General features: G+C 41.9%; 1 protein-coding gene across 6 annotated transcripts in view; it reads right to left on the minus strand.

The window, feature by feature from the left end:
• Positions 1–16,513, minus strand: part of TNRC6B (trinucleotide repeat containing adaptor 6B) — a 248,718-nt gene that overhangs the window by 26,485 nt on the left and 205,720 nt on the right. For 5 of the 6 annotated variants that reach the window (XM_040490760.1, XM_040490759.1, XM_040490757.1 and 2 more), the window contains 5 exons: positions 15,291–15,365; positions 14,152–14,197; positions 12,316–12,464; positions 11,070–11,240; positions 6,733–6,858 (listed from right to left, as the gene is read on the minus strand). In XM_040490760.1, coding sequence (XP_040346694.1) covers positions 6,733–6,858; positions 11,070–11,240; positions 12,316–12,464; positions 14,152–14,197; positions 15,291–15,365 — 567 coding nt within the window. The remainder of the gene's footprint in view (positions 1–6,732; positions 6,859–11,069; positions 11,241–12,315; positions 12,465–14,151; positions 14,198–15,290; positions 15,366–16,513) is intronic. The other variant, XM_040490762.1, reaches the window with a different exon arrangement.

Raw genomic sequence — 16,513 nt, forward strand, 5'->3', positions numbered from 1 at the left:
ACAGAATCGGAAGCAGGCTCCTGGCTCTGAGCTGTCAGCACAGAGCCCAACGCGGGGCTCGAACTCACAGACGAGATCATGACCTGAGCCGAAGTCAAACACTCAACCGACTGAGCCACCCAGGTGGCCGAGGGACTTGGTATTAAGAAAGAAAAAAAAGCCTGGGTGGCTCAGTCGGTTGAGTGTCCGACTTTGGCTAAGGTCATGATCTCATGGTTCGTGGGTTTGAGCCCCGCATCAGGCCCTGTGCTGACAGCTTAGAGCCTGGAGCCTGCCTCCAGTTCTGTTTCTCCCTCTCTCTCTGCCCCTCCCCCACTCGCGCTCTGTCTCCGTCTCAAAAAAAAAAAAAAAAAAAAAAACCTTAAAAAAAAGGTAAAAAATTCAATAATCTTTAAGCACTGATTACAGGTTGAAATGATCATTTATATTGGCTTAAAGAATACGTACTATTAAATTTAATTTTACCTGCTTCTATTTATCTTTTTAAATGTGGCTACCAAAAACTTGAAATTACATTATGGGGTTTGTGTCATATTTCTATGGGACAGTGGTGCTCCGAGGCCATCAGCATTGTTTCTAATTTCCCTTCCAAAGGGAAAGGATTCTATGATTCATGGGAAATCTACTCTGCTTATTTTGTTTTCCAACCTGCTGGCCTCCAAAATAAATAGCTATTGTCTGAGCTCTTTCTTCCCACTTCTCGGTTCAGTTCTAAAAGCTCTACTGAACAAATCAGCTGGTCTCTTCATCGACCCATTTCTCTTCAGTCTTGAGACAGTAGGACATCCTTTGCCAAGAGCCCATTCTTCCCACCCACCTCCCACATTCCTATCACTTGATATTAGCGACAGAAACTACCATTCGAAGTAAAACCTGCGTATGATCCAGCAGTACCCTAGGAAACAAATCCATCCTAGGAGACAAATATAGGAATCTTCACAGCAGCATTCCTCCTAATAGCAGAAACCTGGAAACTACCCAAATGTCTGCTGGTGGTGGAAAAGATCAATGATGGTATATTCACGTAACAGAGTACTATATGAATCATAACTGACCAAATCAACCTGGGGAAATCTCAGAAACAGTATCAAGTGAAAAAAAAGTCAGAGAAGGCTATAAACTGCAAGTTTTTGTCACATCAAGGGCAAAAAAGGCAAAATGAAACTATATTGTTTAAAGACAGATAGGTACAGAAAGACTATAAAGAAATGCTAACACAGGGGCCTCTGGCTGGTTCAGTGGGCGGAGTGTGCTGGCTCTTGATCTTGGGGTCGTGGGTTCAAGTCCCAAGTTGGGTGTAGAGGTTACTTAAAAATAAAATATTAAAAAAAAGAAAAGAAAAGAAAGAAATGCTAACACAAGGTGTTTTTATACTTTAAATTTAATTTGAATGCCAGTATCTCATGTGTGCCATGAAGTGACAGTTATAACAACTATAAAGGTTATATTTTGAGGACTTCGGTCTAGCTCTGCCTCATGTTTCCCTCCCCCAGACCGCGCATGCACTGTCCTCCAATGAATACAAAAGGACCAGAGAGAAGCACCACTAGGCTCCTGGCAAATGGTTATTCGCACCTGGGACTCAGAGTAATTAAAGTGCAGGTTGGCACATTCCCGTAGCAGGGAGTTAATTATTCTGGCCTAAAAGCCTTTCACCCTCCAGCTGGGCTGGAAAAAGGGAAGATCTAGTTGGAGTCAATATGGCATTTAACAAAGCACTGCAGGTGCAAAATGACAGCAGTTTAAAGCAAGACAAAAGCCTGGTAGAATAGGTTACGTTCTGAATATTTGAGTAACAGGAGGAAAAAGGCAAGGCAGAAACCCAACGCCTGGAATATCTGTAACAGATCTTAAAGATGAGTTTCAGTGTCTTCTTCCCATGTTCACACTGAATACTGACTGCCCCTAAAGACAGTTAAAATGGATGTAAAAGTTGGTATTTTCAAAAACCATAAGTGTTCATGTACTTTAACCCATAAATTTCATCCTGGGCAACTAAATTTGGAAATAATGTGGGCAAAATATCTATGTATAAGGATCGCATATAAGATCTAAGTATATGGGTTTCTCTACTGCATTATTTAGAACAGTGAAAAATTAGAAATAATTTACTATCCAATAATAGGCGAAGAGAATGTCCCAGGAAATCAAAGTAAGTTTACCTGATGGAACATTATGCCTTCTTCATTAAGAACAATCAACAGGAAAACTACGTAGTAACAGAGGAAAATACTATGTATGACCCAAAGTTAACACAAACAGTAGGATATAGTGACCATGGATATCATGATGTGGAAAGTATGCCTGGATACGAACAGTCTGAGTAGGGGATTTTGTAAAAATAATCCCTGTCTTTGCATCTGGGTTGGGGGTTTCTGGAAGAATTTTTTCTCCATTATCCAAACTTTCAGTGTGGTTATTATATTGCCTCTACTTAAAAAAAAAAAAAGCTATCCAGCTCCTTTGTTTTTTAAAATATGGAAATGTTAGGGAAAAAAACCTGAAAAATCTGAAGTTTTCATTGTTTAATATTCTGCCATTATGCATCAAATAACGTTAACCATGTTTTGCTAAACAAATCCCAAAAATGTAGAACACAAATACTTTTCTTTTCCATGCACAGCAGATACTTTGGTCATAAAGAGATTGGCAGCCTTTAAGTCTCTCAGAATAAGTTTTTTTCCTAACAATATTCTACTTTCTAAATCATTCTGAAATGCGTCTTCCCATGATTTGACACATATTTACTCAAAATGCATGCCCTGCACAGTTGTGGATGTTCAGGATCCAGCAGTGAACAAAGTAGACACAGACCCTGCCACTGTGAACCTTAACACGTGCCTGGGGGCGTGACAGCCAAGTGGTGCCGTACTGTCCTCAGCCCGGCCTGGGAAAGCCTCTCCCAGAAGGTGCCATGGCGGCAGAGATCTGAAGCAAATACAGATGGAGCCGTGTGGCAATCTGGGAGAAGAGTGTTCTAGAAGCACCCTTGGTGCGCTGGGGCCAGTTGAGTGGAGAGTGGCAGGTGTGGGTGGGGGTGGCAGGAGGTCACCAAGAGCGTCAAAGACAACAGCAAAGAGCTGGCTTTGTATTTTCAGTGAGAGAAGGAGCTATGAGAGGTTAAAGTAGTGACATGATTTACCCTTAGCTTTCTGTGATGCTGGAAAAGCTCCACCTCTGCAGTATTCATTCCGTAGCCACCAACCAGGCATGTCTATTTAAATTTAAATCAATTAAAATTAAAATTTCAGTTCTTCCACTCCACTGGTCACATTTCAAGTGCTCAGGTGGCCTAAGGCCTACCCTGGATAGTGTGGTTTTAGAGGGTCAGTCAGAACGCTGGGTGGAGAACAGACTGGAGGCAGGTGTTGTATATGACAGGGCAGGACCAGTCAGGAGGCCATTTCTAGGAAAGAAACGGTGGTTGCTCGCAATGGGTCATGTTAGAGGAGGCGGTAGGGAAGGGTCAGATTCAGGACAAAGTTCTAAAGGGGAACTTGTTGATGGACTGAATGTGGATCGTGAGAGGCCTCACCACTAGCTCTGTGGCCTGTGGCCCAAGCACCTGCAGAGGGGAAGAGCTGCTTACTTAGAGGAAGGGGATGTTTTAGAGGGGAGTATGGGATGAAATCATGAGCTCTGTTTCGGACATGTTGACATGAAGTGCCTATAGGGCATCCTAGCAGAGATGCCCAGAAGCCCATGGAATTGAGAACGGAGATCTGGGCTGAAGGCTCAGTTTTGGCCCTGTCATACCTAAAGTCATTTGCTGGGTGAAGTCACCCAACAGTAGCTGCTGATGGTGAGGAGAAGGACTGTGACTGGGTCACTCTGTTTTTTTTTTAATGTTTTTATTTATTTTTGAGAGAGAGAGAGAGAGAGAGAGCGAGCAAGCACAAGCAGGGGAGGCGCAGAGACAGAGAGGGAGACACAGAATCTGAAGCAGGCTCCAGGCTCTGAGCTGTGAGCACAAAGCCCCACTTGGGGTTTGAACTCAAGAGCCATGAGATAATGACTTGAGCCAAAGTCAGATGCTTCACTGACTGAGCCACCAGGTGCCCCTAACATTTAAATGTTGGGGAGGGGGGGAGGAGCTTGTAAAGGAGACGGAGAAAGAAATGCAGGTGGAGAACCAATATACAAGGTGTCCAAAAACCAGATGAATGAAAGTTTCAAAAGGGACGACATGATCAACTATGTCAGATGCCGTGGATATGCAGAGTAAGGAGAGACTGGAGAAGTGACTGCGGTATCCCACAACACAAAGGTCATCTGGGACCTTCACAATGTCTTCATTCCCACTGCCACCTCCTTACCCGGACTCCTGGACTAGCCTTGTAACTGAGCTCCTTTGCTCTAGTTAGTCTGCCATTCAAATATGTCCTCCACATTGCTGTCAATGTTATTTTTTCCAAAACCTAAGTTTTCCTACATTGCCACTCAGCTGAACAATTTTGCCCAATGCTACATTATCTATAGCAGCAGCAGCTAAACCTTAGGGTGCAGATAAAAATCAGCAGGGGGTTACTAGGCCCTAACTCCCAAGATTGTGTCTCAGTAGATTGCAGAAGACCTGGAAACTGTGTTTAAGAAGTAGCCCAGATAACGGTTACAAGGGACAGAGTCCAAACTCCTTAGCAAGGCAAAGAAAGCTTTTCCAAATCTGGTGCCAAACTCCCTGACTAGTTTTTTCCTATTCCATTCTAGACAACATCTATATGCTTCAACAAGCTTAATCTAATTATTCAAACCGACTGCATTTTTCCAAACATGCCATGTTCTTCCAGATATTACTGCCCCTTGTCCTCCAAGCTGCTCCTGCTGCACATTTAAACCTGGCTCTGCTCAGCAAACTGACTCATTCTTTAAGGCCCAGCTTAAATGTCACTCCTAGTGCACGGCCTCGCCCAGCTTCCAAACAGTGTTAAGCATTTCTACATCACATTTATCATGCTGCCTGTTTGCTGAGTGTTCTGCTATCACCCCCAGCAACTCCAGAAGGCTGTGTTAGGAGGCGGTGGTTTCTCCACCGTGTGAGGCCAACACACTACCAGGCACACCGCAGATAGTTGGTAACCACAGGACTGTGGCCTGACATGTGGGAGGGAGCTCATGGAGTTAAGAAGACACAACCACTGTGGAGTGCTGGGGAAGTTAGGAACAGCTCTTAAAGGACAGACTGCCACCTGGGACCTGGAGAATGACTGGCACTTAGAGGGGTGAGGAAGGAGAGACACTTAAGAGGACTCCCAGACACCCAGGGCAGGACATGGAGACGAGAGGGCAGGGCGAGGAACATTCCTTCCTCTACTAAGACAGTTACAGACTCAATGTCAAAAACAGAATTTGAAATCTATAGGTTATGGTTAAAAAATACACACACACACACACACACACACACACACACACACACACACACCTTTGAAAGAAAGAGAGAGGGTGTACACATGAGCAGGGGAGGAACAGAGAGGGGGAGAGAGACAGAATCTTAAGCAGGCTCCAAGCTCAGCAAGGAACCTGATGCAGGATTCAATCTCATGATCCTGGGATTGTGACCTGAGCTGAAATCAAGAGTCGGACACCTAATGGACCGAACCACCCAGGTGCCCCTCAAATAAAATGTTTTAAGACTTTGTCTTAAAAGATATTTCAAAAAAACAAAACAGCAATAAAACCTGACCCTTTACGTTCTGCTGATTGGACCTAGTTAAGTGCCCCGCCCCCTTTTGTCGGACGGGATGAACTCCTCGCTTTTGATCTCAGTTCACCGAAGGAACATTATGAGGAGACCAAGGTCCCACGCTGAATCCTCACACGGGCTCATCAACCTTGATGTTGCTCTTCGGACCCACTTTCTCACAGACATACGAGGGGCTCTGTGGCAGACTGGCACAAATCTGTCACCTGGAGCCTGCAAACAATGCACTGCACATGTCCTACCAAGAAACAGACCTAAAGGGTTTCCCAAACAAAGGACTGTATCCCACAACGCAGAGCTGCTCCATGAGGAAGTCTCTGCCGCTTCATCTGTTCTCAACACTCCCCTGGAGCATCTAGCCAGCACTTCAGCATCCAGCTCCTTAAAACGTCTCAGAATACGTCAGAACCTGGCTATTCTCCCATTTACCTGCAGGGGAATCCTCAAGGGCAACCGATTTCAGAATATTGGCACATCAGTACAGTGCAGTACTTGTACGGTAGTTTCAATTACACGCAATTAAACCAATGCATGCAGTACTGGAAAAAATACGGAGAGATCGAAAAGGAATGTAATCATAATGCTTTTCATAAAAACCATCTTTGTGTGTACAATACAATACAAGGAGTTGGACATTTTGTTCCAAAAATCTTGATCTGGATTTTTTACATTAAAAATTTTGTTTAATGTTTGTTTATTTTTGAGAGAGAGAGAGAGCACGAGAGCGAGCGAGCACGAGTGGGGGAGGGGCAGAGAGAGAGGAAGACACAGAATCTGAAGCAGCCTCCAGGCTCCGAGCTGTCAGCACAGAGTCTGACACAGGCTTGAACCCATGAGCCATGAGATCATGACCCGAGCCAAAGGCGGACGCTTAATTGACTGAGCCCCCCAGGTGCCCCAAGACTTTTTACATTTTAGACATTTGGGTAACTATTATTCCTTTTCTGCTTTTTCTGCCCACAAAACCCAGTTGGCAACTGGGCACCGCCTGTAGAGGCTTTACTGCTGAATCGTGGAAACATAAAATCGCTTACCTGGGGGGAAATAAACTGGGGAGGCACTTGCGCCCGGAGATTAGGAGAAGAATTTAGCGGCTGCACTGGCGTGTGCATACCTCTCGATTGTGCTGTGCTATTTCCAAACAAACCATGATTGCCACCCTGCAAACACAACAGCAACAGTTAAGGCTTTTTTGTTAACGTAAGAAAACGTGAAAAAGAAACAGTTCTGGCTTTCTATCCCTCAGAAGAATCATATCCTGTGTTCCGTGGAATCACAGAATTTTATAACCGAAAAATTCCTGGTCTCGGAATGCTTGGGAAAATTATCCAAATCAAATCATGCACATAGCACCACCACCCCTGCAGTCTGAGGCACTCTATAACCGAAAGGCTTACGTTTGGTCAAATGTTTCAAAAAAGCATTTTTTTTTTTTTTTTGTAATTGAAAGGCATAGGCAATATAATGTTTATTTCGACTACTCTCTTTTTTTCTTTTAAAGACTGGGTTTACCAAGTTTATTCTCAAATCCAATAATCTGAGCTCCACCTTGAAAGGCACCTGAGCACAAATGCAGGCTTCTGTATAATATCAACTGTAAAACAACACTATGATAGTAATGTCTCTGGCTTGATTAGTTCAGTCACAGAATCAGTGCCACCCGCTTGTAGTCTAGCTCCTTAAGAACTCTACTCCAGATCTAAACAGGCTTTCCTATCTTGGGTCTGCTTGATCCCTCCTTTGCTAGATGACAAAATCTAAATCAAGAGTGAGATTTAAAAAAAACAAAAGCAGAAAAGGAAAAAGTGAAAACCCATTATGGGGCACTACAAAAAACCTCATTACTCACCTGTAACTTTTCATTCCAGTGTATGAATGCCAGCCTGGTAAAAAATAAGCTTAATTCCCTGATTTCTGGAGGACGAACTCACTGGACCACTTCTAGGCTATTCCAATCAAAGAATTACAGAAAACCAGGCTATATGATGGCCCTTCTGACTTGTTTCGAGCTGAGAAAAGCCCTTCAGCCAAAAAAGCCATATTTGATAACTTGACACTGTTCCTTCTGTCTGAGGAAAGTTTCTACACCATCTTCACTTGGCCTTGAGGCCTAGCTCAGAGCTCATCCTCATAAAGGAAGGCTTCCCCCAACTTTCTTCCTCGGTTCACGTTCAAATTAACTGACCCACCTATATGTTCTCAAAACACTTAAAGTCATTCTTTGATGGCATCAGCAAGTCATGTTATAGTTATTTTCCATTCTGTCTTTCAACCACCAGCTTAATATTTCCTTCTCTGTATTCCCAGAACTCTATAATAAAGTCCTAGTCTGTAGGATGCTAACACCATGACCCACCAATTTCATACACTTGGCAACATCCTACTGCACATCCTTAGTGAAGGCAGCTGGACCACTGCCTATATACCTAGTCTGTGTATTCTGAACGGAAGTCACCAACTTATCCGTGGCTTCACGGGGATTAAGGTAATTTTAAAGAAGAATTTTGGGGGCGCCTGGGTGGCGCAGTCGGTTAAGCGTCCGACTTCAGCCAGGTAACGATCTCGCGGTCCGGGAGTTCGAGCCCCGCGTCGGGCTCTGGGCTGATGGCTCAGAGCCTGGAGCCTGTTTCCGATTCTGTGTCTCCCTCTCTCTCTGCCCCTCCCCCGTTCATGCTCTGTCTCTCTCTGTCCCAAAAAATGAATAAACGTTGAAAAAAAAATTTTAAAGAAGAATTTTGGAACAGCATCATTAAGTTCTAGAACACTAATGATATTTCAATGGCTTAATGATTCAAAATAGATTAAGGGACTGCTACTGGAAAATTAATGAACTTAAAAGCACTGAAAATAAAAATGGCTATGAACATAAAGTGGAAAAGACAATCAAAATCTGTGTCTATGTCATAAAAGAAAATCAAAGATCTACCATGAATTTTAAATCTCCCAAAGGACTCTTAAAACATGAAAAGACCTTTAATTCTACAAACTATAATGTCTCCACTTCCCCTGACTTACTAATCCAAATTGTCACTCTAAGGTGACGTGGCTTGGCTCTAACTTTTCTGAGATCATGGTAGCTGGTAGCTTACCTACTGATCATCCTCAAGAACACAAGAAACATCTGTTTCATTGAGAATATTCTGCTAAGATGATTCTCATACTTCACTATCAAAGTAATGACCTTGGACGGGTCCTTGCACGGTGGGGTTACTGGTAGTTGAAGTCCTACCCAGAATCCATGTTTTAACTGGTCCAAAACTGCTTTGTGAGGATCATTTTAAATTCCAACTGCTCTTTTGGTAAGAAATATTAAAAGGAATTTCACTTTTTTTTTTTTAGTTCTTGTGAAATCAGGCTCTACCTGCACATTCCCAGTGGACAGATGCCCCCTACTCCCACTAGAGGTTTCAGGTTTTCTTTATCAAGTATCTCTAAAATCGTATCAAGCCCTGTGATACGTCCAATATGGATAACAGTACAGATGAGTCAATGGCAGTCTATCAAACAACACCTTCTCTCTTTTTAAATATGAAACCTGGCACTGTCATTTGCTTTCTTAGCTTAGAAGTAGCTATTTTGCACACTAATATGTCTAGAGGCAATCATATAGATTCAGTTGTTTTTTTTTTTAAGTATGTTTAGAAATTAGGGAAGCGGTCATCAAACGCTATTTATATGTTAACCGCAGTTAATCTGGTTATTTCTACAGCTTCACTGTTATATGATGACCTGAGTCCAATATTTATTGGTGATATTTGCCTCAACTACAGTGTTTAACTCAGAAAGGCATATAAATTAAAAACAGTGTTAGCAAGCTGACTGAAATCTGTGATTTTAAAATAAAAACCTCACATTTTAATTTTTAAATAGGAAGTGTATGAAGTCTGCATGAAAATAGTCACGTGTGAAAAAAGTCATGATCATATTTAGTTGATTCACAATGGACTTTGTAGCAATCCACAGATTCAAAAAACAAAACAAAAAACCAAACCAAAAGAAATCAAAGAGGAATGACCTTTTCTTAGTGTCCAGTGCACGGATACTTCGGCTGGTTTATGTTATGCTAAAAATTATATACTAATGGCATTTGACAAACATGTGATCCTGTGGGCATGTTTATAATCATTACTCAAGAGTGTTAGGGTAACTTGTATTTTGTATACCTCAATCCTAAACAAAAAAGCTGCCCAAAACCACTGATGTAATTATTTCTTCTCTGTTTATAAAAGCAATGCACATCTACATTCTCTATGGAAACATTAAGAAATACAGGGAAATATAAAAAATAAAGAAAACAAGAAATTACCTAAAACTCCCAAACCAGAGATAACCAACTGAATACATGTATATAACATGATCCACTTAAAAAATGTGCTAAGGCAACAATTAGAAGCGTATGAAAGACCTGCGTGTAACTGGAGGACTATGGTGTGAGAGAGGTTTTACATCATCCTTTAACTTGAATGTGAAAGCCCTCATGTGGAAACAGAATGGATACAATTAATAATTAAACATCCTTCCATGATATCCTGAGGTGAAAGCCACAGTGACAGGTAAGTGGTCACAGAACTGTGGCTAGGAAAATATCATCCCTGGAGTCACCGTCACAAAGCAATTGTCTCCAAATTCTTGGTTTTCTCTACGAGAACTACACAGGAGCTGCAGTGACAGCCCCTCCTCAGGCTGCCTTAGGCCCGCAAAGGTGAGAGAGGGGGCCTTAGGGGGCCAGCCCTGCCGGTCTCGCCCAGTGCACAGCCCTTCCTGGGACCATGGAGACGCACCCCTAGGGAACGGGGTGCCCCAGGCTGTTTGCCACATCTGAACAATATCAAGTCTTCCCAAAGCTTCGTTCTCTCATATCAAATTACCTTTCTCTGGTTAATTATTATATTTTACGCTTAAGGACATTAGATTTTAAGATGCTGTAATGCTCAAGTATTTACTCTTTACTAGTTTTGCCACTGTTTTCTAGTTAGAAGTCTTATCAAATTGAAAAGACTTCAAAAGTATCACTTGCCATTCAATCTAATGTTAAAAATGGCAAATAAGTTGCTAAGGTAGGCGTAATAAGATACCTATGTAGCCTCTTTAACATTTTCCTAAGCCAGTTATTAGTTAACTTATTAAATGTGAACTTATGACCAAATATGAGAGGACTAAAGAAACAGATTGAAAATAAAATCCATGTTGAGAAAACATGAAGAGAGATGGGTTCTATGGGCTGAAAGATCTAAAGCCTAATACTTAGCATCATTCTGTGCATTCAGTAATCAACAAATTTCCCAAGACAGACAAAAAATGCAATAAACTGCAGACCAGGGCCAAGGCGAGGCCACAGCCGAGCAGTTATAAATTTGAGAGGCCTCCTTACTTGTCTAGCAGCGAAGTTTTGGGGGTTGAGCCCTGTGCCGATTGCTCCAAGGCTGACGTTGGGTAGTGTGGAACCAGAGGGAGACAGCTTGTAGCTGGGAGAAGGGGAGAAGGGAGAGCAGGGAGCCTCATCCCCAAGGCACCCATCTTGATTGGAGAAAGGCAAAGTCAGCTGAAAAGCAGTAGGAGTTAGCCAATCACAAGGAGTGTTGGTTAGTGAAGCAACAGAATGCAAGAAGGGACAAGAGAGAAACACTAGGAACAAACAGAATTAGAGTGTATTAGCAATAAACGAGGACGGAATTTGGATCTGGTAAGAGTCATCACACTTGGCCCAACAGACACCATCTGTCATCTCTGATCCAGATTTTTTTCTTATTCTCTAAGTCAGTAACACATTCTGCCCATTGCGTGAAGATAAACATTGCCAGACACTTTATTTTTATACATCTAATATCGATTACTCTAACGATGTGGCTGCTGAAACAGAAGCCAGAGTAATCTTGTGAATCTGTTGCTGCCTGGACCAGCATCAGTGGTGTCAAAAATGTGCTAGATCTAAAACTTTCAGTTTTAACTGCTTTCTGAAGACCGGGGCCATGGAAAATCTGTATTCTGAATCAATGAATGATCTCCTCGATTAGAACTGATAAAAATCAAAACAAATAGGTATAAATGACACACTGAAATCAGGTACTTGAGAATTTGGACAGTGTACCACTGTAACTAAAAATAGGTCACTGGGGAAATGGAGAGAGAAAACAAAGGAAGTCTCTTCGAAACATCAAAAGACCAAGTTCTGGGCCATCTTGACAAAGCTAGAAGGCAAGGCCTTGGGAGTTACAGATTGTTTACACAAGATCCCAAATTTAATTTCTCATTGCAAAGCAGCAGAAAAAAGAATTCAGAATAAATTTATCTCTAAAATTTCTTCTACACATTTTGAGTGTGCATTTCTTCTACTGTAAAAAGTCAGACCATATACCCCCTCCAAGTTTCATAAAATTTCCAAAAATTCAGACCACCCTCACCATACTCACATGCTAAGGACAGATGGTTCTAGCTACTGCCCAATCACCTGTTGACATCAATTGTTTTCACGTCACCACTTAAAAGCAGGTGATGTCTGCGTTTTGCTCATTAATTAATTCAGTAATTCTACATTTCCTCCTGGAATTAATTATCAAAAGAACAAATGGAAACCAAAGTGGTTCACATGAATTATTATCTCAAAGGATTCAACTCACCTTCTCAAAATAAGGCCCACTATCTGTGGTTCCCATGTCTTTGGAATTAGGTGGACGGAACCCAGATCGATCCTTCCTCATGATATCATTAAAATCCCCGAGATTCATCGCTCTCTTGTCCACGTCAAATTTTTTATCTGGAAGGCTCCCTGAAAAGTAGCACAGAAGAAGTGAAAATTTCAAGAACCAATGTTTTGACCAGGAGTGACCAGTCCCGCTTGCCTCCCGGGGGGTGTCAAGTGTAAGACCACGAGAGATCTTGTTGGTTGAGGCTGCTGGGGACCCTCCCTGGAGCACATGTGGATCCTTTTGTTTCTTTTTAAAAGATCTGTATCTGTTGTAGCTTGTTTTCAATGGAAGACTGAAAGAGAGACTTAGGGCCAAACTGGTAAAAATCCAACTAAAAAAATAGCCTAACTGGTTACTGATGTGTTTGAGGAGTATAACTGGCTCATAAATTCAAACGTCCTCAGTGAGAGAATTTGTCTCTTGCTGCTACTTAGCATCTGCCAGATAAATGGGTAGGGTTGGTTGTGAAACAGTTACTGGGGATAAAGAGGCCTATTAGGCACAGCTGTGACCCTAGAATTTAGAACTCAGACGTGAACACATCAAGTGAACAATGTGATTTCCTAGGTACCATGATGGTCCTCTTTTCTTCAAAGCTCTGGAAAAGTGCTATTGTACATGGGCATGATCAGTACCCTTGGAAGCTTACGTTTTTGTTATTCTTCGACTTTTTCTTTTTTAAAGTTTACTTGTTTATTTTGAGAGAGAGAGAGAGAGAGAGAGACTTGCGAGCGAGTGGGGGAGGGGCAGAGAAAGAAAGAGAGAGAGAGAAGCTAAGCAGCTTCTGCGCTGATAGCACGGAGTCCGACTCGGGGCTCGAACTCATGAACCATGAGATCATGACCTGAGCTGAAATCAAGAGTTGGACGCTTAACTGAGTCACCCAGGCACCCTGTCATTCTTAGATTTTAAAATATCATCAATCGGGGCGCCTGGGTGGCTCAGTCGGTTAAGCGTCCGACTTCAGCTCAGGTCATGATCTCACACTCCGTGAGTTCGAGCCCCGTGTCGGGCTCTGTGCTGACAGCTCAGAGCCTGGAGCCTGCTTCAGATTCTGTGTCTCCCTCTCTCTCTGCCCCTCCCCTGCTCATGCTCTGTCTCTCTGTCTCAAAAATGAATAAAAACATTAAAAAAAAAATTAAAAAAAAAATAAATAAAATATCATCAATCAAAGGCTATTTCCCTTATGACCCAGGACTGTTTTACTTTCTTCTCGGTTTGACTCTCTTTAAGGTCCTCAAAGTGAGCAACAGCATCACGGTGAGGAGCCCACAGACTAAGGGCTGACACGGCATCTGCTCCACTTGCACTGGGACAGCTCGTCAGTAATGAAACATCTCGGTGCACACGCGACGAGAAATCTGAAAGTGGAGTCTGGCGGGGCCACAGACATATTTTGTTCGGCCACACACCACAGTTTTTAAAATCTGAATTAGTTTCCAGTATTTAAAAATCAGGATGTCAACATATGTCTGAATTGCTGACAAAGCTGGGCCTTTACCCTCCAAGGCAACAACTGCCAAGGGCGGTCAAGTGGCCGCCTTAAAGGTGGCCTCCAAGTCCCAATTTCTTATACCTGGCATACCCCACTCCTCTACGTTACTTTCTTGGATCCTGCAGCCATTTCAGTCTTCAGTCCCTACCTAGTGTGTAGGACGATCCTTCGTGTCTGCTGACTAGCACCCAGCCCAGTCAAATGGAGGAGGGAACCAACATGACATCATTAACAACAATATATCCCATTCACATTAGTGGAGTGATACACACCTACAGACAAATCCATTTTGCTGCTTGGATTATCTTCAGTTTGACTCTGAAAAATAAGCAACGGTGAGGGAGGATTAAAGGTTTGAATTCAATGTTTGAATCAGAGAGAAAAAAAAAAGGCATTATTTATGTGGGAGTGACAGCTTACAAGTGGGACCACACAAGGTCCTTTGATGTGAACCTTACACGGGAATGAAGACAATATCATTTATAATATGACTAATTTGATTGCCGCTGGGTCTACATTTGTAAATTCGATTTTCACATAGAATCAGTCAGTTTCAGCAATTCTATGGACAGAGCAACAGCTAAATAGCTGCTCAGAGAAATAAAACCCTGTCCTCAAGTTCCAGTCGGCTCGGGATCAAATTCCAGGAGTGTCAGCCAAATGACGACAACTTCTTCTCGTGACTTGTCAAGTCATGAAATCTGGAAATGTGCAGCCAAGTCAAGCCGTTTGTCTTTTGGCAACCAGGGACGGGGTGTCCCCACAATGTTCCCAAGAGATTAAAAAAAAAAAGAGAGAGAAATCCTACAAGAATTCCCTATATAATTAATTATAAATAATTTCTCTAGTTATTGTGCAGTTGTTGTCATTTTCAAAAGTATAATATGAAAACTGGTACAGCAGTAGTCAGGGAAAATTATGTTAAGTTTCAAGGGCCTGGCTCTTTCTTCCCCTAACTACCTCAGGAAAAGGGTACAAGGACTACAAATTCAAAAGTCATAACCTCTAAGTATTGGAGTTATTTCATTAAAAATAAGAGAAAATAAACATCACTCAATCCAAATGAGAAATATTGTTTAACCAGTTTCCAAATCTGTAACTTTGTTTTGTTTTTTAAATTAAGACAGATTTAAAGTTTATTTATTTATTTTGAGGGGGGAAGGGGCAGAGAGAGAGAGGAAGAGAGAGGATGCCAAGCAGGCTTTGCACTGTCAATGCAGAGCCCAATGCAGGGCTTGAAACCATGAACTGTGAGATCATGACCTGAGCCAAAGTCAAGAGTCAGTTGCCTAACTAAGCCACCCAGGCACCCCTAAATCTAGAATTTTGAACTATATGTGACAGTGGTCTTAACATTTGTGCTAAAAGTAAAAGATGCGGTATATTATACACAGGAGAAAATGAAACTTACCAGCAATCCCATATTTGAAAACTGTTTGGCAAGAGGATTCATCCATGAATCATTGTTTCCTCCTTTCAGTGAACACTATAGAAATGAAATGTGTAACCTCAGAACCAAATAATTTAGTTTATCTCACTTCACAGCTGAGTTGCATTTAAGTACTGATTGAAAATGCAGAACCAACAGTTTACCTTTTTGAACCCAAATCTCCCTCTTTAACCGTGGTTATTTTGATATTTTCAGTTAGTCTGGAAGAGTAAGTTCTCTAGTTCTATCTATGTTTTCATTCTTATTTTATTCGTCACACTGAATTAGAAGTAACTGGAAAAACATACAGTCAGCTGGTGTTTTTACCTTATAAATAGAAGGAGGTCAATATCAGATTTTCTAAAATACAATGTTCGCATGCTAGTACTTTCCCTTTTAGTATCTTCTTGTAACCTAAGCCAGTTTGTATTAAAAGAAAAGAAAGAGTTTGATGCTAGTGCCTACTATTTGGAAAATAAATAGGCACTAGCCTATTTAAATAGGCTATTTGAACTGGTCATTAGTCTCTGTGTGGATACAATGAGGACTCATCTATGCAGCGCTTCATCTGCTTGTTACGTAGTATAAAGGACATGGGTCCCCAGTGGGAAAGACGCCTAGCAAAAGACACCATCCCTGATCTTACTGTAAAGCAAGGCGGATGTGAGTTTTTATTTCTTAAGAAGGGACAACCTAGCATCTCCCTGAAGAGGACCCCTATCAGCTCCACTTTTACTTCTGCAGAGAAGGCAGGTTGGACTATGATGAGGACTTGGTGGGGAGAGGTGGTGATGGGGCTTTGTGCATTTGTGCATTCTTCAAATAAAAACTATGTTTTGATGATATTTGTTATGTCGATGTTATTAATTCTTGGAAGCGAGTAAGTTAATTTAAGTTCAGTTACAGGTTTTAAGGTCAAAAAAGCCCTCAGTGGAGGGAGGGGAGAATTGGTAGATTTGCTTAATGTAAACGGAGTTTCAGTTTTGCAAGATGAAAAGAGTTTTGTGTCTAGATGGTGTTGATGGTCACACTGTCTAGTGTTGAATGGTGCTGAATGTACTCAATGCTACTGAACTGTGCGCACTTAAAGGTGGTTAAAACGGTACATTTTACGTTGTCTATATCTGCATCACAATCAGTTAAAAAAAAAAAAAAGGCCCTCAGATACAAAAGATCAGAATTGTCAGTCATGGGGCAGCCTGAGT

Source organism: Herpailurus yagouaroundi, unplaced genomic scaffold, assembly GCF_014898765.1.
Source record: "Herpailurus yagouaroundi ecotype Mexico unplaced genomic scaffold, PumYag 182, whole genome shotgun sequence".
Taxonomy (NCBI): Eukaryota; Metazoa; Chordata; class Mammalia; order Carnivora; family Felidae; genus Herpailurus; species Herpailurus yagouaroundi.